General features: G+C 45.0%; 1 protein-coding gene across 1 annotated transcript in view; it reads left to right on the top strand.

Annotated features, from left to right (window-relative positions):
* The window catches only part of LOC120999258 (nicotinamide N-methyltransferase-like), a 54,107-nt gene extending 31,895 nt beyond the window's left edge, over positions 1–22,212 (top strand). Inside the window, exons 2-3 of the mRNA XM_040430131.1 lie at positions 8,956–9,163; positions 21,733–22,212. Coding sequence (XP_040286065.1) covers positions 8,956–9,163; positions 21,733–22,156 — 632 coding nt within the window. The 3' untranslated portion in view covers positions 22,157–22,212. The remainder of the gene's footprint in view (positions 1–8,955; positions 9,164–21,732) is intronic.
* The last annotated feature ends 881 nt before the right edge of the window (positions 22,213–23,093 follow it).

The following is a 23,093-nucleotide window of genomic DNA, read 5'->3' as shown; positions in this document are numbered from 1 at the left end:
CACTGATCATAAAAACCTAATGCTTCTCGAGTCAGCTAAGAGGTTGAATCCCCGACAAGCCCGATGGGCTCTGTTTTTTACCCCATTTTGATTTCTCCATTACGTTCAGGCCGGGAAGTAAAAATGTGAAAGCAGACGCATTATCTCGGAGCTTCCATGCTTTTCAACCCACTGAGACGCCGCCTGAATCCATCCTACCAACAAACATCTTCTTAGCAGCTCTATCCCAGGATATCTCGGCTCGCATTAAGGCTGAACAACATCTGGCACCGGCATCCACCCCAACAGATAAGTTGTTTGTTCCCGTACAATTTTGTCTCCAGCTGTTGGGGGAGTGTCACGATTCTGCCTTTTGTGGACATCCGGGTGTTGAGGGCACTAAGGATCTGGTTTCTAGATCTTATTGGTGGCCCACTCTGACCAGGGATGTTAAGTCCTACATGTCAGCCTGTGAGGTTTGTGCCAGGTCTAAGACACCTAGGACTCGCCCTGCTGGTAACCTACGACCCCTACCCATTCCCAGTAGACCCTGGTCCCATATCTTGATGGACTTTATAACTGACCTACCGCTGGCGGAGGGTAAGACTGTGGTTTGGGTAGTGGTCGATAGGTTTAGCAAGATGGTTCATTTCATTCCCCTGTCTAAACTTCCGAATGCTAAAACCCTGGCGTCTATTTTTGTGAGAGAGATTGTTCGTTTACATGGCATCCCGGAAAATATTGTTTCTGACAGGGGTGTGCAGTTTGTGTCCAAATTCTGGAGGGCCTTCTGTCAAAGATGTAAAATTTCATTGTCTTTTTCTTCTGCCTACCATCCTGAGAGTAATAGGAAGACTGAACGCCTTAATCAGTCTGTGGAACAATTCTTGAGGTTGTATGTTGCTGATGACCAGCAATTATGGGTCAAATTCCTTCCGTTGGCTGAATTTGCTTTGAATAACCGTGTCAATTCTTCCGCTGGGGTCTCCCCTTTCTTTTGTAACCACGGTTTTCATCCCCGTTTTCATTCTGGGTCGTCCGTCTCCTCCTCTAACCCTGAAGCCGATAAACTCTCCTCCGAACTGTGCACAGTTTGGGCCCGGGTTTAATCGAACCTAGAAAATGCTCAATGTTCTCAAAAACTCAAGGCCGATAGGAGACGTTCAAGGGGGGTAAACTTTCAGGTTGGGGATAAAGTATGGTTGTCCTCCAAGAATCTATCTCTCAAGGTAACTTCTAAAGAATTTGCTCCTCGTTTTATTGGACCATATAAGATCACGGAGGTGATTAACCCGGTATCTTTTAGGTTGGAGCTGCCCGAGTCATTCCACATTCATAATGTGTTCCATAAATCTCTGCTTAAAAAATATTTTGAACCGGTAGTACCATCAAAAGCCTCGCCTCCGCCGGTTCTTGTTAATGATGCTGTCGAGTATGTGGTGTCTAAAATAGTGGATGTCAGGAAGGTGCGTAATTCCTTGCAGTAGCTGATCCAGCCCCCTGGATCTCACAGGCAGGAAGCTGTATGAGTAATACTCACTGTATTACTCATACAGCTAATGCATTCCAATACAGAAGTATTGGAATGCATTGTAAAGGGATTAGACCCCCAAAAGTTCAAGTCCCAAAGTGGGACAAAAAATAAAGTTTTCCCCCACAAAAATTTTAAGTTTCAAGTAAAAATAAACAAAAAAACGTCATTTTCCCCAAATAAAGTTTAAAAAATTATTAAAAAATAGAGGGGAAAAAAAAAGTATACATATTAGGTATCGCCATGTCCGCATTGACTGGCTCTATAAACATATCACATGCCCTAACCCCTCAGATGAACACCGTAAAAAATATAAAATAAAAACTGTGCTAAACAAACATTTTTTTTGTCACCTTACATCACAAAAAGTACAACAGCAAGCGATAAAAAAGGAGTTTACCCACCAAAATAGTACCAATCTAACCATCACCTCATCCCTCAAAAAATGAGCCCCTTCCTGAGACAATCGCCCAAAAAATAAAAAAAACTATGGCTCAGAATATGGAGATTCTAAAACATAATTTTTTTTTGTTTTAAAAAAGCTGTTATTGTGTAAAACTTACATAAAAAAAAAAAATTCATATTAGGTATCGCCACGTCCGTATCCACCGTATCTATAAATATATCACATGACCTAACCCCTCATGTTTTTTTTGTTTAAAAAAAGAAATAATTGTGTAAAACTTTTGAAATAAAAAAAAAAGTATACATATTAGGCTACTTTCACACTAGCGTTCGGGTGTCCGCTCGTGCGCACCGTTTGAAGGGGCTCACGAGCGGCCCCGAACGCATCCGTCTGGCCCCAATGCATTCTCAGTGGAGGCGGATCCACTGAGAATGCCTCCGCCTGCCAGCGTTCAGCCTCCGCTCCGCTTAGTGAGCGGACACCTGAATGCTGCTTGCAGCGTTCGGGTGTCCGCCTGGCCGTGCGGAGGCGAGCGGATCCGTCCACACTTACAATGTAAGTCAATGGGGACGGATCCGCTTGAAGATGACACTATATGGCTCAATCTTCAAGCGGATCCGTTCCCCATTGACTTTCAATGTAAAGTCTGAACGGATCCGCTCAGACAACTTTCACACTTAGAAAATTTTCTAAGTTTTAATGCAGACGCATCCGTTCTGAACGGATGCGAACGTCTGCATTATCGGAGCGGATCCGTCTGATGAAACATCAGACGGATCCGCTCCGAACGCAAGTGTGAAAGTAGCCTTAGGTGCCGTGACAACCTGGTCTATAAAAATACCACATGATCTAACCTGTCAGATGAATGTTGTAAATAACAAAAAATAAAAACGGTGCCAAAACAGCTATTTCTTGTTATCTTGCCTCACAAAAAGTGTAATATAGAGCAACCAAAAATCATATGTACCCTAAACTAGTACCAACAAAACTTCCACCCTATCCCGTAGTTTCTAAAATGGGGTCACTTTTTTGGAGTTTCTACTCTAGGGGTGCATCAGGGGGGCTTCAAATGGGACATGGTGTCAAAAAAAACAGTCCAGCAAAATCTGCCTTCCAAAAACCGTATGGCATTCCTTTCCTCCTGCGTCCTGCCGTTTACGAACACATATGGGGTGTTTCTGTAAACTAAAGAATCAGGGCCATAAATATTGAGTTTTGTTTGGCTGTTAACCCTTGCTTTGTTACTGGAAAAAATGGATTAAAATGGAAAATTTGCAAAAAAATTGAAATTCTGAAATTTCATCTCCATTTGCCAATAACTCTTGTGGAACATCTAAAGGGTTAACGACGTTTGTAAAATCAGTTTTGAATACCTTGAGGGGTGTAGTTTCTAGAATGGGGTCATTTTTGGGTGGTTTCTATTATGTAAGCCTTGCAAAGTGACTTCAGACCTGAACTGGTCCCTAAAAATTGGGTTTTTGAAAATTTCTGAAAAATATTCATTAAGGGGTTCTACAGGGTGGGCCATTTATATGGATACACCTTAATAAAATGGAAATGGTTGGCGATATTAACTTCCTGTTTGTGGCACATTAGTATATGTGAGGGGGGAAGCTTTTCAAGATGGGTGGTGACCATGGCGGCCATTTTGAAGTCAGCCATTTTGAATCCAACTTTTGTTTTTTCAATAGGAAGAGGGTCATTTGACACATGAAAATTATTGGGAATTTCACAAGAAAAACAATGGTGTGCTTGGTTTTAACGTAACTTTATTCTTTCATGAGTTATTTACAAGTTTCTGACCACTTACAAAATGTGTTCAATGTGCTGCCCATTGTGTTGGATTGTGAATGCAACCCTTTTCTCCCACTCTTCACACACTGATAGCAACACCGCAGGAGAAATGCTAGCACAGGCTTCCAGTATCCGTAGTTTCAGGTGCTGCACATCTTGTATCATCTGAAGGCAATCGTCTATGCTGTCAAGATACGAGATGTGCAGCACCTGAAACTACGGATACTGGAAGCCTGTGCTAGCATTTCTCCTGCGGTGTTGCTATCAGTGTGTGAAGAGTGGGAGAAGAGGGTTGCATTGACAATCCAACACAATGGGCAGCACATTGAACACATTTTATAAGTTTTCAGAAACTTGTAAATAACTCATGAAAGAATAAAGTTACGTTAAAACCAAGCACACCATTGTTTTTCTTGTGAAATTCCCAATAAGTTTGATGTGTCACATGACCCTCTTCCTATTGAAAAAACAAAAGTTGGATTCAAAATGGCCGACTTCAAAATGGCCGCCATGGTCACCACCCATCTTGAAAAATGAATGAGGCATGGATCTCAGAAGAATCAACACCTGTGATCACCACGTGTAATTGAATTTCCTCATGCCAGCCCACATATATCCGCCACAACCCAGAACAAAGAATGGTCCTTGCCTAATGTATATACAGCGGCATAAAAGGCCTTTTATGTCAGGTGAATGCCTATTGCCTAATTTTTGGGGCCAGTACTGGCCAAAAGTTACATATTTATCCTGTGACCACCTAATGCACCTTCAGCCACAGAATCCAAAGTTCTTTGCTGTCAGGTGAATGCCTATTTCCTAATTTTTGGGGCCTGTACTGGCCGACAGTTACATTTTTTATCTCTAGCCACATAATCACACTCCTGTCTCGCTCCTCTGCCTCTCATTATGGTGGCGTATGAACCGCATTCACCATAAGGACCTTTTAATGTTACAGGGTCATGTGACTGTGCCCCCCACCCCATACTGTGCCCCTTTATACCCTGCATTGTGCCCTCTTATCACACCCTGTGCAGTGCCCCTAGTCATAACTTGTACTGTGCCCTCTTAATACCCTTTTATACGGTCACGGTATGGCGGTGTTATCCTGTCAATGTACAGAGGTGTTATCCGGTCAATGTATGGCGGTGGTATCCAATAACTGGATGGCCATAACTGTATCCCTTTCCCTGCCTACGCCATCCTTTTTTAGACCTGGCATGAGCGGGAAAAAAATATGCAGATTGCGGTGCTAAGGACCTTTGCGCCACAATCTGTGTCAGAAATACGCCTAACATAGACGTATTTCTATAGAATAAAGGACCACCTAATTGTATTATTATTCGGGGGTAGGGCTAATATCTTTATATTATATAGATTCTAGTGTATTATACTGTGCCCTGTATTTCCCAGTAGAAAATGATCCTTGGGAAACACAGTCCGACCACCAGGACCAGGTAGCACTCTGTCAGTACATGGCGGCCTCCCCTCTCCGCCGCGCTGCTCCGCTGTGTACTGGTGCTTATTCTGACACTAGGGCTGGGTTCACATCGTATTTTTGCCATCCATTTAATGCATACCAAAAATGTATGCGTTAACAGATGCCTCAGACTGATGCCGTACAGTGGTGTCCTTTCACCATACAGTTCCATGGTAAAAAAAAAAAATTACGTTAATGTATGCTTTTTTTTTTCTGGACTCTGCAGGATACAAAAACGTGGAGCTCTGCACATTTGTATACATCAAACTGATAGGAAATAAAATTCTTCTAGGCTCCAGCAGGGCACATTTTTGAGAGTTTCCCTTTAAGACGTATAAATTGGCCCCTGATTAAAATACATCTTTTTTTTGTGGGAATTTTTGCCAATTGCCCCTCTGGTATATCACTATCCATGTTGTGGGACCATTTGTATACTTCTAGTAAGTGTTTGCTGGCTGCAAATATGACCTGAAGGTTTTTCCGGTTCGCCTGCCATTAAAGTGAATGGGGCCCACTGCGAACGCACGGTTCGCGAACATTTGAATTGTCCCGGCCAATGTTCGTCCTTCACTACCAGGCACTTACTAATGTATTGGGGTTTTCCATATTGCCTCCTTTGCTGGCTTGATTAGTTTTTCTGTCACATTATACACTGCTTGTTTCCAGGTATCACGGCTACTGCTGCAATCCAGCAGTTGTGGCCATGCTCTCATACTATAGGAAAAAGTGCTGGCCTCTCCAGTGGCTGAGACCATGGCAGTGCATAGGCATGCATGAGCTTCTCACGAGCAGTGCATGATGTGATGGAAATCTGAAGTCAGCAAAGGAGGCAATATGAACAATCACAATACATTAGTGAGTGCCTTGTATTAACTTTGTCTACATAATAAAAGCCATTTGCTGAAGTGAGACAATGCCTTTCACTTTCTGAGAAAACGTTGCCATACTACATATGTTACAGTTTTGGTGTACTTGCTATTAAAGGGCGTCTGTCAGTAGATTTGTACCTATGAAACTGGCCTAGGACCAACGGGGACTCTTCTCACTCTGCATTTTCCATGGCATCTGCACTTTGGCGAGGGCTGTCTTTACCGTAGGGCAAAAGGGGCAGCTGCCCCGGGCCCAGTTGCTCCTAGGGGGCCCAAGGCAGTTGCCTCTTGGGCCCCGCTGGGTCCATACTTTATTAACTAAGTAGCAGGACAGGTAGGGCATACATGGGGGATGTCCCTGCACTTACTATTATTTCAGGGCGCCGCTCCGTTGCGCCGCTGTGGCCCCCATTACATTCTCCCGCGCTGTATGCTAAGTAACAGCATCGGAACACCAGGGAGGAGACATCAGCTTTTCTCCCTGGGTGTTCGTTCTCCCTGGCTGTAGCCCTGTCCAGTCGCAGTGCAAAGCGTCACAGCCAGGGAGAAGGTGAGGTTTTTTTCTCCCTGCTGGAGCCTAGAATTGTTTTTTATTTCCTATCGGTTTGATGTATACAAATGTGCAGCACTCCACTTTTTTTTATCCTGCAGAGTAGAGTCCATAAAAAAAAAATGCATACATGAACGTAATTTTTTTTTTCTACTATGGAACTGTATGGTGAACGGGCGCCACTGTACAAACACCAGGGAGGAGACATTAGCTCTTCTCCCTGGGCGTTCGTTCTCCCTGGCTGTAGCGCTGTCCAATCGCAGCGCAGAACGTCACAGCCAGGGAGAAGGTGATTTTTTTTTTTCTCCCTGGTTGTGATGTTCTGCGCTGCGATTGGACAGCTCTACAGCCAGGGAGAAGGAACGCCCGCAGAAAAAAGATGATGTCTCCTCCCTGGTTTCCCGATGCTGTTACTTAGCATACAGCATGGGAGAATGTAACGGGTGCCGGAGCAGCGCCCAGTATTAGTAGTAAGTGCAGGGAGATCCCCCCCCATGCATGCCCTACATGTCCTGCTACTTAGGCCGAGTAGGTCAGCCGCATCAGATCGCGGACCCATTCACTTTAATGGGTCTGCGATCCGCCCGTTCCGCTAAAAGATAGGACATGTTTTATCATTTTGCGGAATTGAAGTACGGGATGTAACCCCACGGAAGCACTCGACGTCACATCTACACCCGGCGCAGGCGCATTGAGGATGGAGCGGCCGCCTCTCAGTGCGCCTGCGCCGATTGAAGACAGGTACGGCCGCGGCGCAGGCGCCAGATTTTGAATGCAAACAAAGTAGCCGCCCTACTTGCTGGTAGCAAGGTAATTTGCATATTTTAAAAGCATGTTTTAAACAAAATCTACAGGACCAAAATGATTAATTCGATTATGTAGGCATAAATCGCAGTGTGGGGATTATAAGTAAGCAAAAAAAAAAAAAAGGTTTAGTGGGGTGACAGAAGCCCTTTAAGGTAGAAGGACAACTTTGTCTCAGTTCCTTAGGAGCGAGGGCCAGAATGTCCTCAATCAGTAGCAAAGGGGAGGGAAGCGTCAGAACTCCCCTGTCAGCTGAGACCGACTTCCAGACCTTCAGAGTGTTACGGATCATGGAGTTAGGGATAGAGCTAGGAACTGGAAGAGGGCTGTCAGCCAACAAGAGAGCTCGAGCTGGGGCGTACAAAGTTTTTTTTTAACCCCAGTGTCTCAAAGCAGTATTTCTTGACTTGCAGACATGCAGATAGCCTGTGCTGGTGCACTATCGTTGCATAAAATGGCTGCCGATTATGTATTGGTATTGACTAACTGAAGGGAAAAAAGTTTGTTTTCAGTAGTAGTTGGCTCAGGGCAGGCTTAAAACAATTGTGCACTGCACCCACAAAACACATTTGCTGTAGATCGCTGAGTAAAGAAGCAGTTCTTCATAAGATTCCTCCCTGATCTCTCCCTCACAGCAGCTGCAGCCTCTCCCTACACTAATCCGAGCAGAGTGATGGGCGGCGCTACTTGACTCCAGCTTAAATAAAGGCTGGGTCACATGCTGCAGTTGGCCAATCACAGCCATGCCAATAGTAGGCATGGCTGTGATGGCTTTTTGGGGCAAGTAATATGACGCTTGTTGATTGGCTGCTTTTGCAGCCTTTCAAAAAACGACATAAAAATCGCCGAACACCGAACCCGAACTTTTACGTAAATGTTCGGGTGCCGAAAAACCTACAGTTCTGGTTCGCTCAACTCTATTTTTGTTAATTTTTTTGTGAGGTGAAGGGACAAATAAATAGTGAATCAATGCCTTTGAAGACAGGACTTCTGCCATATATCTACAGCAGAGGTCCTGAAAGGGTTAACACTCAGAGCAGTAAGAGTACGGTGCAGGGATGATACAGTACAGGCTTAAGAGCAAGGCGTACAGCATTGCTTGCTAGGTGTATTATACAGCTTAGTATCTTTCTTTCTCTTCTGTTACGGTCCACTCTTTAATATGTCTTCCTAAACTGCTTTAGGAAACCTTGAAGTGTGGATGTACCCTTCGAGTTCCAAAGAGATTATAGATTATATTTAAGTGTCCCCGCAAAAGGTAACTTTGGGATCTGTGTATTTTTCAAGGGGGCCAAATGTGGAAAAACAACGTTAACAATAATAATAATAATAATAATAATAAATAATAATACCACCAAATCTACAAGAACATTTAAAGATTTTGCTGCTGTCCTTATTTTTGGACATTTAGGAAATTCTTGTTTGTATATTTTCTGGAATATAGATGTAATGTAGACACATAGACAGTAAGTCATTGTTAATTTACAATATGTTTCAGGTTTGAAATTGTTAGAAATTTCAATATTTTGAATTTTTTTCCTGCAGGTCATATTAAAGGAGATATCTTGATTGACCTCAGCATTGGTTCTATACCTTATCATCTGTATTCATGCTGTGAGTTTTTCAAAGACATCATAGTGCTCAAGGTCAGTGACCGATGCATCATGGAGCTGAAAAGATGGGTGGACGCACGTACAGGAGCATTTGATTGGAGCCATGCAGCAAAACTTCATGTAGACACAGAAGGAAACAGGTAAAGGATTTGTCCACATATTGGGGGAAACCTACTGTCATTCTCGTAATTAGTGTTGAGCGCGAATATTCGAATTTCGAATTTTTTTCTCGAATATCGCAATTTCGAGATTTCGCGAATATTTAGAATATAGTTCCAAATATTCGCGAAATCGAATATTCGCATTTTTTTTTTTCGGAAAAAAAAAAATAAAAAAAAAAATCGTACGATTATTTTAATCTTATGATTTATTTATTTTTTTCCTATGACTATGGCTAGGCTAATATGTGTATTTCACGAAATTTCTTAATATTGCTCTAACTTCGTCTTTTAGAATATTCGTAATATTCTAAAAGATGGAGTTAGAGCAATATTCCGAATATTCTAAAAGACGAAGTTAGAGCAATATTAAGAAATTTCGTAAAATACACATATTAGCCTAGCCATAGTCATAGGAAAAAAAAAAAAATCATAAGATTAAAATAATCGTACGATTTTTATTTTATTTTTTTCCTATGACTATGGCTAGGCTAATATGTGTATTTCACGAAATTTCTTAATATTGCTCTAACTTCGTCTTTTAGAATATTCGTAATATTCTAAAAGACGGAGTTAGAGCAATATTCCGAATATTCTAAAAGACGAAGTTAGAGCAATATTAAGAAATTTCGTAAAATACACATATTAGCCTAGCCATAGTCATAGGAAAAATAAATAAATCATAAGATTAAAATAATCGTACGATTATTTTAATCTTATGATTTTTTTTTTTTTCCTATGACTATGGCTAGGATAAAATAAAATATAAAAATCGCACGATTATTTTAATCGCATATTATTCGCGAAAAATTGAATAATTACGAATTTTCGATTTCGCCGAAAATAATACGAATATTCATTCGAATCTTCGCGAAATATCGCGAAATCGAATATGGCACCTCCCGCTCATCACTACTTGTAATTTCTACTGCACTAAAGATATGAAGCAGATGTAGAAAATGTTTAGGCAGTATATCTTTATCTACTTTATTCTTGCACTGCTACTCTGTTTCAGTTCAAATTTAGTCAGTGGGGAAGATTTATCAAAGTGGTATAAAGTAGACCTGGCTTAGTTGCCCATAGCAACCAATCAGATTTTTCCTTTCATTTTTCACAGCTCCTTTGGAAAATGAAAGGTGGAATCTGATTGGTTGCTATTGGCTTTACACCACTTTGATAAATTTCCCCCAGTATTCTCACCCATAGGTACCAGCATAACAATGGGTTCTGCTGAAGGGAAGCAATATAACTAGTGTTGAGCGAATCAAAGCATCTGAAGTGGAATTCAATCCGAAATTTAGGAAAAATTTCGCCATAAATCCAAATTTCCTCTTGCTTCGTGGTAATAAATATTTTTTTCTAAAATGGTGGCTGCGGCCAGAATGCTACTGTTGGCCCAACGGTCCTGCGTCAACACATGTAGGAATTTTACACACAACTAGGTGGTTTATCTGCCCAAACAACAGAAGTGGAGCAGGAGGAGCTGGAGGGTGACAACGAAAATGACACTTGACAGACCGTGGCAGTATGCAGTAAAGATGGAGGCAGGGAGGCCCTCTGAGTCACTTGCACAAATGGCTAGATGCAGTGGCGTACATAGAGAAGTAAGGGCCCAATAGCAAGGATCAAACCAGGCCCCCCACACTGGACTGAATGGTTTCTGCCTAAACCCTTTTTAATGACCCTTGAGCCCTTTTTCCACTCCCTCATTTACTAAAAGTTGTTCCTTTAGAGCAGGCATCCTCAAACTGCGGCCCTCCAGCTGTTGTAAAACTACAACTCCCACAATGCCCTGCTGTAGGCTGATACCTGTAGGCTGTTCGGGCATGCTGGGAGTTGTAGTTTTGCAACAGCTGGAGGGCCGCAGTTTGAGGATGCCTGCTTTAGAGGGTAGAGTCCTGACCAAGTTTTCCCCTCCAGTAGAAGAGGAGATAATCCCAACTATGACTCTTGCCCTGGGCCCCATAGCAGTCACCTGGTCTGCCGCTATGGTATTTAAGCCCCTGGCCAGATGGATGCTTTCATGTTTATGTAGTGACATCCACATTGTCAGGACTCAGCAGAGGGATGACTACTGGGTGTCCACATTACTAGATCCTCGCTACTGGTCAAAAATGGGGGCATTTAGACCTTCTGAGAGGGATGCAAAAATGGACTACTATAGAGACATGCTATGTAGTCAGTTGGTTGATGCCTACTAGTTTTGATTGCAAATATTCTAATCGCAAATTTTTATCGCGAATATCAGCACTTTGAGAATTCGCGATGATGTAGAATATGGTGCTATATCTTCGTAATCGTGAATATTCTCGATTTTTTTTTTTTCTTATCAGTAACCTTTCTTCTTTCTTGTGGGCCAATGACAAGGCTGCAATATCTTTGTCAGAGCTTAGCAACATCCCTAGCAACCAATAGGAAAGTTGCCTACCCCTTTACTATATAAGAAACTCCACACCAGTGACATTGCTGTGCTCTGTGCCTTCATCTGGATCCTATTCCTTATTCAATTACAAGATAGTTAGTGGGAGATAGTCAGTGTAGGTTAGATAGTGATATAGTGTAGATGATAGGTTCCAGTGCAGGGTGTTTAGGTAGTGTGATAGAAAGCCGGAATTAGACTTACCGGTAATTCATTTTCCACGAATCCACCATGACGGCCCAGAGAGATTGACCCCTGACCTCTGTAGGGGCAGGAACAGAGATAGGTTTAAAAGCACCCCTCCCACCACCATTCACCAGTGAGTTCCAGATTATAGTGCCACAATCACCAGTTAACAAGTGAAACCACAAAGTGTTTTTTTTTTTTTGGTATTAAGTCATACCAAATTTTGGAGTAAAATGTATTTTCGGGGTGGGATATCATGCCGTCATGGTGGATTCGTGGAAAATGAATTACCGGTAAGTCTAATTCCGGCTTTCCACTTCACCACCATGACGGCCCAGAGAGACATAAAAAATTATATACGTCTTAGGGTGGGGCAATGGCCTGTAGGACCTTGCGACCAAAAGCCAGGTCTGAGGACCTGGATAAGTCAAGTCTGTAATGTTTAGAGAAGGTATTTACACTAGACCAGGTTGCAGCCCGGCATATTTGATCTAGGGAGCTCCTGCTCTTTCAGCAAAAGAGGCCGACATGGCTCTCGTAGAGTGAGCCCGAATGACCTCTGGACAACTGATGCCTTCGATCTTGTAGCAGTCTGTAATAGCCTGTTTTACCCATCGGGCAATGGTAGATCTGGAAGCTGCCTTCCCCTTATTTTTACCACAAAAGAGCACTAGTAAGTTGTCCACTTTCCTCAGGTCTCTAGTGACCTCTAGGTATTTTAGCACTGTTCGTTTAACGTCCAGGGTATGGAAACGTTCTTCTCCAGAATTCTTAGGGTTTTCACAGAAGGAGGGAAGGATGATCTCCTGGTTCCTATGGAAGTCAGTTACTACTTTTGGTAAAAACTTCGGGTCTAGCCTCAAGGTGACACGGTCGTCCTGTATTGTGAGGTATGGTTGTCTTATTGACAATGCTTGGATCTCGCTCAATCTTTTTGCTGATGTTATAGCAATAAGAAAAGCCGCCTTCTGGGAAAGATGCTTCAGAGAACTTGAGTCCAAGGGTTCATAAGGCGGACCTGTGAGTTTGTTAAGGACCGTGTTTAAGTCCCAGGTAGGCACCTTTGATTTGAGAGAAGGTCTTAGTCTGGCTGCAGATCTCAGGAATCTTTGGATCCATCTATGGCTGGCTAGTTCGGAATTGAAATATGCACTAAGTGCTGAGACCTGGACTCTAAGGGTAGAAGGACTTAACCCAGACTCTAGGCCCTTCTGCAGGAAATCCAAAATCTTCAGTATATTCGGTCTGGTTTGGTCTGCGGCTTCGTCGCCTGACCAGGTACAGAACTTTTTCCAGATCTTAAAATAAATGGCGTTTGTCACCTTCTTTCTGCTGGCCTTCAAGGTAGAAATAACCCCCTCAGAGAGACCTCTACGTCTTAGAAGGTTGGACTCAGGATCCAAGCAGAGACTGAAGATTTCCGGATGGGGATGGAGAACCGGCCCCTGGATCAGGATATCCTTCGTCCTTGGGAGAATAAAAGCTTCCTGAGAGGAGAGTTTGGTTAGAATCGAGAACCAGCTCCTCTTGGGCCAGTACGGAGTGACCAAGATTACTCTGTCTCTGTCAGGGGCGTCGTTAGGTCAAAACATTCGGGGCTGGAGCCCCGAATGTTTTTTCCAGTGCCCCGAATGTTTATGCTGGCCGGGAAGAGCTATACTCACCTTTTACTTCCTGGTCCTCGGCGCTCCACTGTGAAGGCTGCACAGCAGACTATACAGGAGGATTACCGAGTGGTGAAGAGCAGCAGCATCCGGAGCAGGAACTGTAAGTGTTTGTTTATTTTATTTTATTTAGGGGCTGATGGAGGCACTGGGGGATGAAGAGGGGCACTGGGGGCTGAAAAGAGGCTGCTGGGGGGCTGATATGGGGCATTGGGGGGCTGATGTGAGGCACTTGGGGGCTGATGTGAGGCTGCTGGGGGGCTGAAGAGAGGCTGCTGGGGGCAGATATGAGGCACTGGGGGGCTGAATAGGGGCATTGAAGGCTGATGTGAGGCACTGGGTGGTTTAAGAGAGGCTGCTGGGAGCTGATATGAGGCACTGGGGGGCTGATATGAGGCACTGGGGGGCTGATATGAGGCACTGGGGGGCTGATATGAGGCACTGGGGGGCTGATATGAGGCACTGGGGGGCTGATATGAGGCACTGGGGGGCTGATATGAGGCACTGGGGGGCTGATATGAGGCACTGGGGGGCTGATATGAGGCACTGGGGGGCTGATATGAGGCACTGGGGGGCTGATATGAGGCACTGGGGGGCTGATATGAGGCACTGGGGGGCTGATATGAGGCACTGGGGGGCTGATATGAGGCACTGGGGGGCTAATATGAGGCACTGGGGCTCTTATCTGAGGTTTGATTGGGGGTCATTCACATTGGGGTCTGATCTGAGGTCTTATTGTGGTCTTATTAACATTGGGGGTCTTATTGGGGCTGTCAGCTGAGGTCTAATTAACAGTGGGGGTCTAATTGGTGGTCTGACCTCGGGTGTAATGAAAAATTTTTTTTTCTTATCGTCCCCCTCTAAAACCTAGGTGCATCTTATGGGCCGGAGCGTCTTATAGGGCGAAAAATACGGGTAAGTTTGAAAATGAGTTCAAAACTTCTGTCACTTCGGTCTGAAAATCTGAACTCATTCCCGCGCAGCATGCAAGTAGCGGAACAAGTACAAGGGGGGGTTGATGGGTTACAACTTCTGTGATTAGTTTATAGTTGGGGGGGTTTGCTTCATTTTAAATTAGGCTGACCATAGGTTAGGATGATCTGTGGGGTTGCCCAGACGGCTAGGCCCTTCACAGTAGTTATTAATCCCTTTCAGCAGTTACCCAAGGAAAGGGGTTAATAACTACTGTGAAGGCCCCCGATGCCGATAAGGGCATGGCTTCGTGGGGCGGGGACGTGGCTTCATGTGGGCTCGTGCCCCGGATGTCTTTAGACCCTAGCAACGCCCCTGGGCTCTGTCCCTGATGATTTTCTGGAGAACCCTTGGGATTAATGGGAACGGAGGGAAGGTATATGCAATGTCCCAGTTCCAGTGTAGGGAGAAGGCGTCGATCGCTAGGGGCCTGTCCCTTGGGTTTAGGGAGCAAAGGGTTGATACCTTTGCGTTTATTCTTGTAGCAAATAGGTCTACCAGAGGGAGGCCCCACCTCTGGACGATCAGATTGAAGACGTCCCTGTTTAAAGACCATCCCCCTAGTCTATGGTAGTCCTGCTGAGGAAGTCCGCTGCACAGTTTAGGCTTCCTTTTAAATGAATCGCAGATATCCACCTTACGTTCTTTTTGGACAGACCCTCTAGTTTCTGAGACCGTGTGCCCCCTGAAGTTTGAGGTAGGACACGGTCGTTACATTGTCTGAATAGACCTTTTATATGTTGGTTTCTTAATTTTGGAGCGGCTACCTGTATTGTCAAACTGCCCTGAGCTCCCTGTAGTTTGAAGACTGAGCTGCAATACTTTGAGGCCAGTCTCCCTGGTAGGGATCGGAAGAAATTTTTGTGCCCCACCCCTTCACGCTGGCGTCGGTATGAATAAGCACTGCTGGGGATCTGAACCAGACCATGCCCTTCGTTAAGTTTTTTGTTTGAAGCCACCACCGTACTGAGGATTTTATGTGGCCCGGGATCAGGATTTTCCTGTCCAAAGAGGATAGATTTTTGTCCCACTTCCTTAAAAGCCAGGACTGAAGGGCTCTGTAATGGGCCTGGCACCAAGGGACTGCTACTATGCAGGCTGTCATCTGACCTAAGAGACTCATCGCTTCTCTGCACGAGAAGGATCGACGTCCCAGGAAGGCCCTGATAGCTGACTGCAGGCTCTGAAGTCTTTCTGCTGGAAGAAAGGTTGTTAATTTTTCTGAATCTAACAGAACCCCCAGGAATTTTACCCTGGTATTTGGAACTAGGGATGACTTTTTTAGATTTATCACCCACCCCAGAGATGTCAGAAGGGAGCAGAAGATGTCTCTGTCTGCTATAGACTGATCTACCGAGTTGGAAATTAGTAGAAAGTAGTCTAGGTAAGGAACGACCGTCACACCCCGAGACCTCAGGGAGGCGACCATCTCTACCACCAGCTTTGTGAAAATCCTTGGGGCTGAGGCCAGCCCGAAGCGGAGAGCCACGAACTGGAAGTGGTGAACAGACCCTCTGTGATCTCTTATTGCAAACCGCAGGAACCTTTGAGACTGGAAGTGAATAGGAACATGATAGTATGCGTCCTTTAGGTCGATTGTACAGAGGGACGCATCCTTTTGAATTAAAGGAATGGTGGAATTTAGAGATTCTATCTTGAATTTTTTGTAGGTAACAAATTTGTTTAGCCTTTTGAGGTTTATGATCATACGGAAGGAACCCCCCGGTTTCTTTACTAAGAAAAGGCTGGAGTAGAAACCCTGCCCCCGGGAGGGAACAGGAATTACCACTCCCAAGTCCCGGAGGTTCTGAACCTCCCTCCAGATCTGGCTGTGCTGACAAGGAGATGGGTGGTGAGAAACCAGAAACACATTTGGAGGGGGGGAAGATAACTCTATCCTGTAACCGTTTCTGACAAGATTTTGAGCCCAGAGGCTGGGAGAAGTCTGTTGCCACTGAGCAAAAAACTGGGATAGTCTTCCCCCCCATCCTAGCGTCACTGTTTGTCACCTCCCTTGTTTTGGGGATTAAGGAGGAAACCTCTACCCCTCCCCCCTTTTGGGTAACTCCAACGTCCGGATTTACCCCTACCACGAAAGGAGCTATTTTGGGAAAATTGACTACGAAAGGAAGTTTTCCTTTTAGCGGTCTTCTCTTCAGGGAACCCTTTCTTTTTATCTGTAGCCTTCTCAAGGATCCTGTCCAGTACAGGACCAAACACATATTCCCCTGAGAAGGCTATAGAACATAACTTCATCTTGGAAGAGATGTCGCCCGACCAAGATTTCATCCAAAATGCCCGTCGGGCAGCATTGGACAAAGCGGCGTCCTTGGCTGAGAACCTAATTGTCTCTGCAGAGGCGTCCGCTAGAAAACCTGTGGCGGATTTTAGTAGGGGAATAGTATCGAGTATCTGGTCCCTAGATGTCTTGTTAACTATATGACCTTCTAATTCATTCAGCCATAGGTACATAGACCTGGCGACTGAAGTAGCAGCTATGTTTGTCTTGACGCTAAACATGGCAGCCTCCCAAGACTTTTTTAATAAACTGTCAGCCTTCCTTTCCATAGTGTCCCTTAACTGACAGGAATCCTCAAATGGAAGCGAGGTTTTTTTATTGACCTTGGCCAGCTGGACGTCAATTCTAGGAACCTCATCAAAAATCTTAAAATCTGACGGGTCAAACACAAGGCAGTTCCTGAACTCTTTGGAAATACCCAGTTTCTTTTCAGGATGGGCCCATTCATCCATCACCATTTCCTTAATGTTTTCATTTATGGGGAAGACCCTGGAGCGTTTGATCTTCAATCCACCAAACATCTCCTCCTGAACCGTATGGGGTCGCTGGATATCCTCCACCCCCATGGTATCCCTGACAGCCTTTAAATGGTCACTCATCTCACTGGAGGTAAAGAAATATTTCCTAGTGTCCTCGACGATCTCGCCCTCAGATAGGGGGTCGTCGTCCTCATTTTTAGAGGATGAGGCATCGTCTTCTAAATCCTCGGAGTCAGAAATATCCGCCATCCTGGGCCGTTTAGGTGGGCGAGACCCCCGGATATCCTCACGGAGGGAGGCCAGGGAAGACTTAACCTCTTCCTGAATCATGGATCTGAACTCCTGCATAATTGAGGGCTGTTCCTCTCACTAATTTAGCGATGCAATCCATGCAAAGTTTTTTTTTGTATAGTCATCAGGAGGCCGGATGGAGCACTGGATGCATCTGGTGGTCTTCTTTGACTTTTTTAAAGGTAATTTGGCCTAAAGTGAGAGAGGCAGTCCATTAAATTATGCCAGTCAGGTATAGGAGCATACCCGCAGACCCCCAGGGGGAGGGAACAGTGAATACACTAGGGTGTGCACACCTACATACACCCCCCCCCTCCCCCTGTCTGTGAAGCTGCCGGCTGCCCAGGTGGGCTACTCACGCAGGGGCGCTCTGAAGCGGTCTGCTCCTTCAGCTGCGGCTCCTTTTGCTGCGGCTCTTTCTCCCTCTCCTGGTCCGACATGTCCGGTGGGCGAGCGATGCAGAGAGCGCAGCGGGGAAGAGTGCAGGGAGCATTTTTGTAGAGGCCCCGTCTACTTCCGGGTTTTGCCGGCAACCCGGAAGTGACGTCAGACGCGCGCGGCTGCGCAGAACGTCCTTCCGGTCGGCTCCCCCACAGGGAGGTAGGCGACCTGCGGCAGCTCAGGGCAGGCTTCCCTCCGTAGGGAGCGTGACCCCGGCATCACCCTGCCAGCTTTGGAACTAGTCCGCCGGAGAGCAGGGGACGCTTTCCAGGATGATGGACCTGTAAGGGAGGCCACAAGGACAGCCGATGCGGTCACCCAGGTACCTTAGAAAATAAAAAATGAGGTCCACTTCACCTCCCTGAAGCCAGAGAGGACTTTTCTCTGTCCTGGCCGCTATAGGGGCAGGAACACACTGGTGAATGGTGGTGGGAGGGGTCCTTTTAAACCTATCTCTGTTCCTGCCCCTACAGAGGTCAGGGGTCAATCTCTCTGGGCCGTCATGGTGGTGAAGTGGAAATTACTGTTTCTCTACTCTCCATACACACATGCTACAGACATAGTGCTGTGATGTCACAATACTTATTGCACCAATCAGTAATATCTACTCAGACCTGATGAAATGTGAATTTGCATGTATTACACAAAAAATATGCGCATCTTTGGTACTGATTTGCGCAATCGCGAAAATAATGACTGGAGAACACGACTTCTATAATTCGCGAATTTATTGTGAATGTTATGCAAAAAATGAGCGAAATATTGCGAAAACGAATATTGCCTATGCCGCTCAACACTAATGCCTACAAGCACCATCACCCGTCCTCATGAAGGTCTGACTGGAGGGACCCTCTGCGTTCATACTCCAAGGTCATGACTGGGGTGGAGGGCAGGAGCAGTACCAGCTACAAACGCAGCGACTTCAGTCTGGATTCTATGATGAGACGTTTTCTTTAGCCGCCTACTGAAGAAACCACCCAGCAGCAACAGGAGATGCAGCAGATCCTCAACCAGCAGGTGGTGGCATACTTGGACTGCACCCTGTCCACCATGATTCAAGATGTCCTATACATGAAAACTTTAAATGTGGCCGCAATTGGCCAAGATTGCCATGGGCATGCTTTCCTGCCCGGCCACTAGCGTGGCATCAGAGAAGGTGTTCAGTGTGGCAGGGGGATGAATCAGGTGTGGATCAACCAGGATTTCTAGACGCCGATGCCTGATGCAACAAAATAAATAATTCTTTGATGACTAATGATCATACTGTAGTGTGCTGCCACACCGTTATATTCTGCAAAATGGGCCATCTCTACTGGCCACATCCTGCAGCCACTATTCTGAAGCTGCCACCCGCCTGATACCTCTACTGCCATTCTTACAATTGGGCTTCTTGGCCTACTAATATGTACATGTTAAATGTTTAAAGGATATGCATGCCAATGGGCCTTGTTATCTCACAGCTTTTTTTGGATTTTTCTACTACTGTTATTTGCCACCATCTTGTGCTGTATGCTGCTGCTGTTGCCCCCACTCCCTATTCTGTTTTGGGGCCACTATTGTCCCTGTTACTGCCACTGCTGTTGATCCCTATCCCCACTCTATGGGGCCTCTATTGTCCCAGTTACTGCCACTGCTGTTGGCCCTCATCCCCACTCTGTTATGGGGCCACTATTGTCCCGGTTACTGCCACTGCTGTTGGCCCTCATCCCCACTCTGTTATGGGTACACTATTGTCCCTGTTACTGCCACTGCTGTTGGCCCTCATCCCCACTCTGTTATGGGGCCACTATTGTCCCGGTTACTGCCACTGCTGTTGGCCCTCATCCCCACTCTGTTATGGGGCCACTATTGTTCCTGTACCTGCCACTGCTGTTGGCCCTCATCCCCACTCTGTTATGGGGCCACTATTGTCCCGGTTACTGCCACTGCTGTTGGCCCTCATCCCCACTCTGTTATGGGGCCACTATTGTCCCGGTTACTGCCACTGCTGTTGGCCCTCATCCCCACTCTGTTATGGGTACACTATTGTCCCTGTTACATTACCGTTTATTTTTCTGTTCTTCTTAGGCTACTTTCACACTAGTGTTTTTACTGGATCTGGCCGGGTTCAGCAAAAACACTTCCGTTACTGATAATACAACCATCTGCATCCGTTATGAACGGATCCGGTTGTATTATCTTCACATTGCCAAGACGGATCCATCATGAACTCAATTGAAAGTCAGCGGAGGACGGATCCGTTTTCTATTGTGGCAGAGAAAACAGATCTGTCCCCATTGACTTGCATTGGGGGTCATGCCGGATTCGTCTTGCTCCGCATCCCAGGACGGAAAGCAAACTACAACATTTTGCATTTTGCGGTCCAGTATGGGAAAGCAACGAAACGGAACGGAATGCATTTTGGTGCATTCCGTTCTGTTCAGGTTTGTCAATGAATGGGGACAAAACTGAAGCGTTTTTTTCCGGTATTGAGCCCCTATGACAGATCTCAATACCGGAAAACTAAAACGCTAGTGTGAAAGTAGCAGAAAAAAATTAATTAATGAAAGGATCCTGTATTTTGAGCATCTGTAGGTCCTCTTTCACACAGTCAGTATTTTGTATCAGTATTTGGTCAGACTTATACAGGCCAAAAGGGAGTGGGTTCAAGACACAGATGAGATGCAAATATTTCCATTACATTTCACCTTTGTTTTGGACCCACTCCAGTTTTTGACTTACAAATACTGATGCAAAATACTGACTAAATAGCGACCATTTGAAAGAGGCCATTAAAGTCCTGCATGCATTCCTTGTTAAAAAAATATATATTTCAGTCATAAATGGCCAAAGCTGATGCAAATTGAGCATAAGTACATAAGCCAGGCATGGATTCAAGTCTTTCCCTTGGACTGGAAAACAATAATTCATATTTAAAAGGGTTGACTCATCTGGACATTTATTGAATATCCACAAGATATGCCTTAAATGTTTAGCTCCTATCTCAAGAACAGGACCCCACCACATGCATGCATTGCTCTCTCCATTCAGTACTACAGTACTTCCAAATATAACCGAGTAAGGCTACTTTCACACTGGCGTTTTGGCTTCAGTTTGTGAGATCCGTTCAGGGATCTCACAAGCGGTTCAAAACGGTTTTTCCCTTAATGCATTCTGAATGTATAAGGATCCGCTCAGAATGCATCAGTTTGGCTCCGTTCCGCCTCCATTCCACTTTGGAGGCGGACACCAAAACGCTGCTTGCAGCGTTTTGGTGTCCGTCTGACGAAACTGAGCCAAACGGATTTCACTGACACACAATGTAAGTCAATGGGGACAGATCCGTTTTCACTGACACAATATTGCACAATAGAAAACGGATCCGTCCCCAAATGACTATCAAAGGTGTTCAAGACAGATCCATTTGGCTATGTTAAAGATAATACAAACGGATCCGTTCTGGACGGATGCATGCGGTTGTATTATCTGAACGCGTTTGTGCAGATCCATGACGGATCCGCACCAAAGGTGAGTGTGAAAGTAGCCTAAGCATACCCAGCTATTTTCAGAAATTCCATAGCAGTTAGAAAGAAACATACAAGAGCGGCTATGACTCCATTTGGTGCAATGTACATGAGGTCCTTTTCTAGTGATAGGTGTGGTTTCAAAAGGAAGAACCCGCACCTATTGGACATTTATGACATATCATGTGCATATGCCCTAAATGTACAGATGGGAATAACCATTAAACTACTTAAATGATGTCCTATTAATTTAGGCCCTGGGCTATTAAATGTCTTACTTTCTCACATTTTTTGCAGTGATGAATTACAGGAGATGAATGAAAACTTGAAATCAGCAATTCATCAAATAGTAAAATGTGACCTTGAGAAGCCAAATATCACAGGTCTGATAGTCTTACCACCAGCAGATTGTATCATCAGCGCTTGGCTCCTGGATGTTGTCTGCAAAGAGCAAGAAGATTACATCAGATGTCTCTCGAAGTTGTCGGGTTTACTAAAACCTGGAGGACACCTCATATTATTTGGGATTGTAGATGCAACATTTTTCACAAATAACAAAGACAGGTTCCATATATTCAACTCTAATGAGAGGTTTGCCAGGGAGGCTGTAGAGGGAGCAGGCTTTGTTATTGATTGTTGTAAGGTTAAGGAAAGAACAGCTGTTAGTGACCTTACTGACTATAAGGGCACAATATTCATTGTAGCTCACAAGGAGCAGTAGAGCTGAGTAGAAACGTACGATTTAAGGAACCGAAATAAACGACTTTTGTGGCGTATATCTTGTGCAGATTCTGTCGCACGCCTTGCTGCAACAGAATCTGCAACTTCTTCCCCATTCACGCCAGGTCTCAAAAAGTGGGCATGATGTGGGTAGGAAGGCCGGCCTGTCTCATTTATCATTTTCTACGCCTGGTTTAGTCATAGAAAATGGTTTAAATGAAAGACTGCAAGGAAACTGCCTTACATTTAGAATCAGGTGGTGGATAGGACGAAATTATGTAGAGGCTGTGCTCCTAATGCCTCATTCACGTTTCAGTGTTTTGGTCAGTGATTGTGAGCCAAAACCAGGTGCAGCTCTAAACACAGAGCAGGTGCAGATCTTTCCCTTAGGCCTCATTCAGACAACCATATGAATGGGTCGGCATCTGTTCCCCAATTTTGTGGAAGGGGTGCGTACCCATACCCATTCATTTCAATGGGGCCACAAAAGATGGGGACTGAACCATGTGCGGTCCACATCCGTAGTTCTGTTCCGCTCTCAGGCAAAACAGATAGAGCATGTCCTACTGCAGACAATAATAGGCATTTCTATCATAGTGTTGGCCATGTGGGGTCCGCAAAATTCGGAACGCACACGGCCGATATCCTTGTTTTGCGGATCCGCAATTTGCGGAACACAAAACACTACGGCCGTATGAATAAGCCCTTATACCTTATATCTGTGGAGGCTCCAATCCTTGTTTTGGCTCACATTCACTGATGGAAATCACTGATCGAAATACTGACGTGTGAATGAGGCTTAAGTCTTTATGTCAAGAGCATACAGTGTATGTAAAGCTTTAAACCAGGATTAAAAAGAATCTGTCACCAATTTTATGCTGGCCTTTCTGAGAGAAGCATTAACTGCCGACAGAGATGTTAGTTTAAACGATGGGGCA

The sequence above is a fragment of the Bufo bufo genome, chromosome 1 (genome assembly GCF_905171765.1).
Source record: "Bufo bufo chromosome 1, aBufBuf1.1, whole genome shotgun sequence".
In the NCBI taxonomy this organism is placed as follows: domain Eukaryota; kingdom Metazoa; phylum Chordata; class Amphibia; order Anura; family Bufonidae; genus Bufo; species Bufo bufo.
This window is presented reverse-complemented; position numbering and strand designations above follow the sequence as displayed.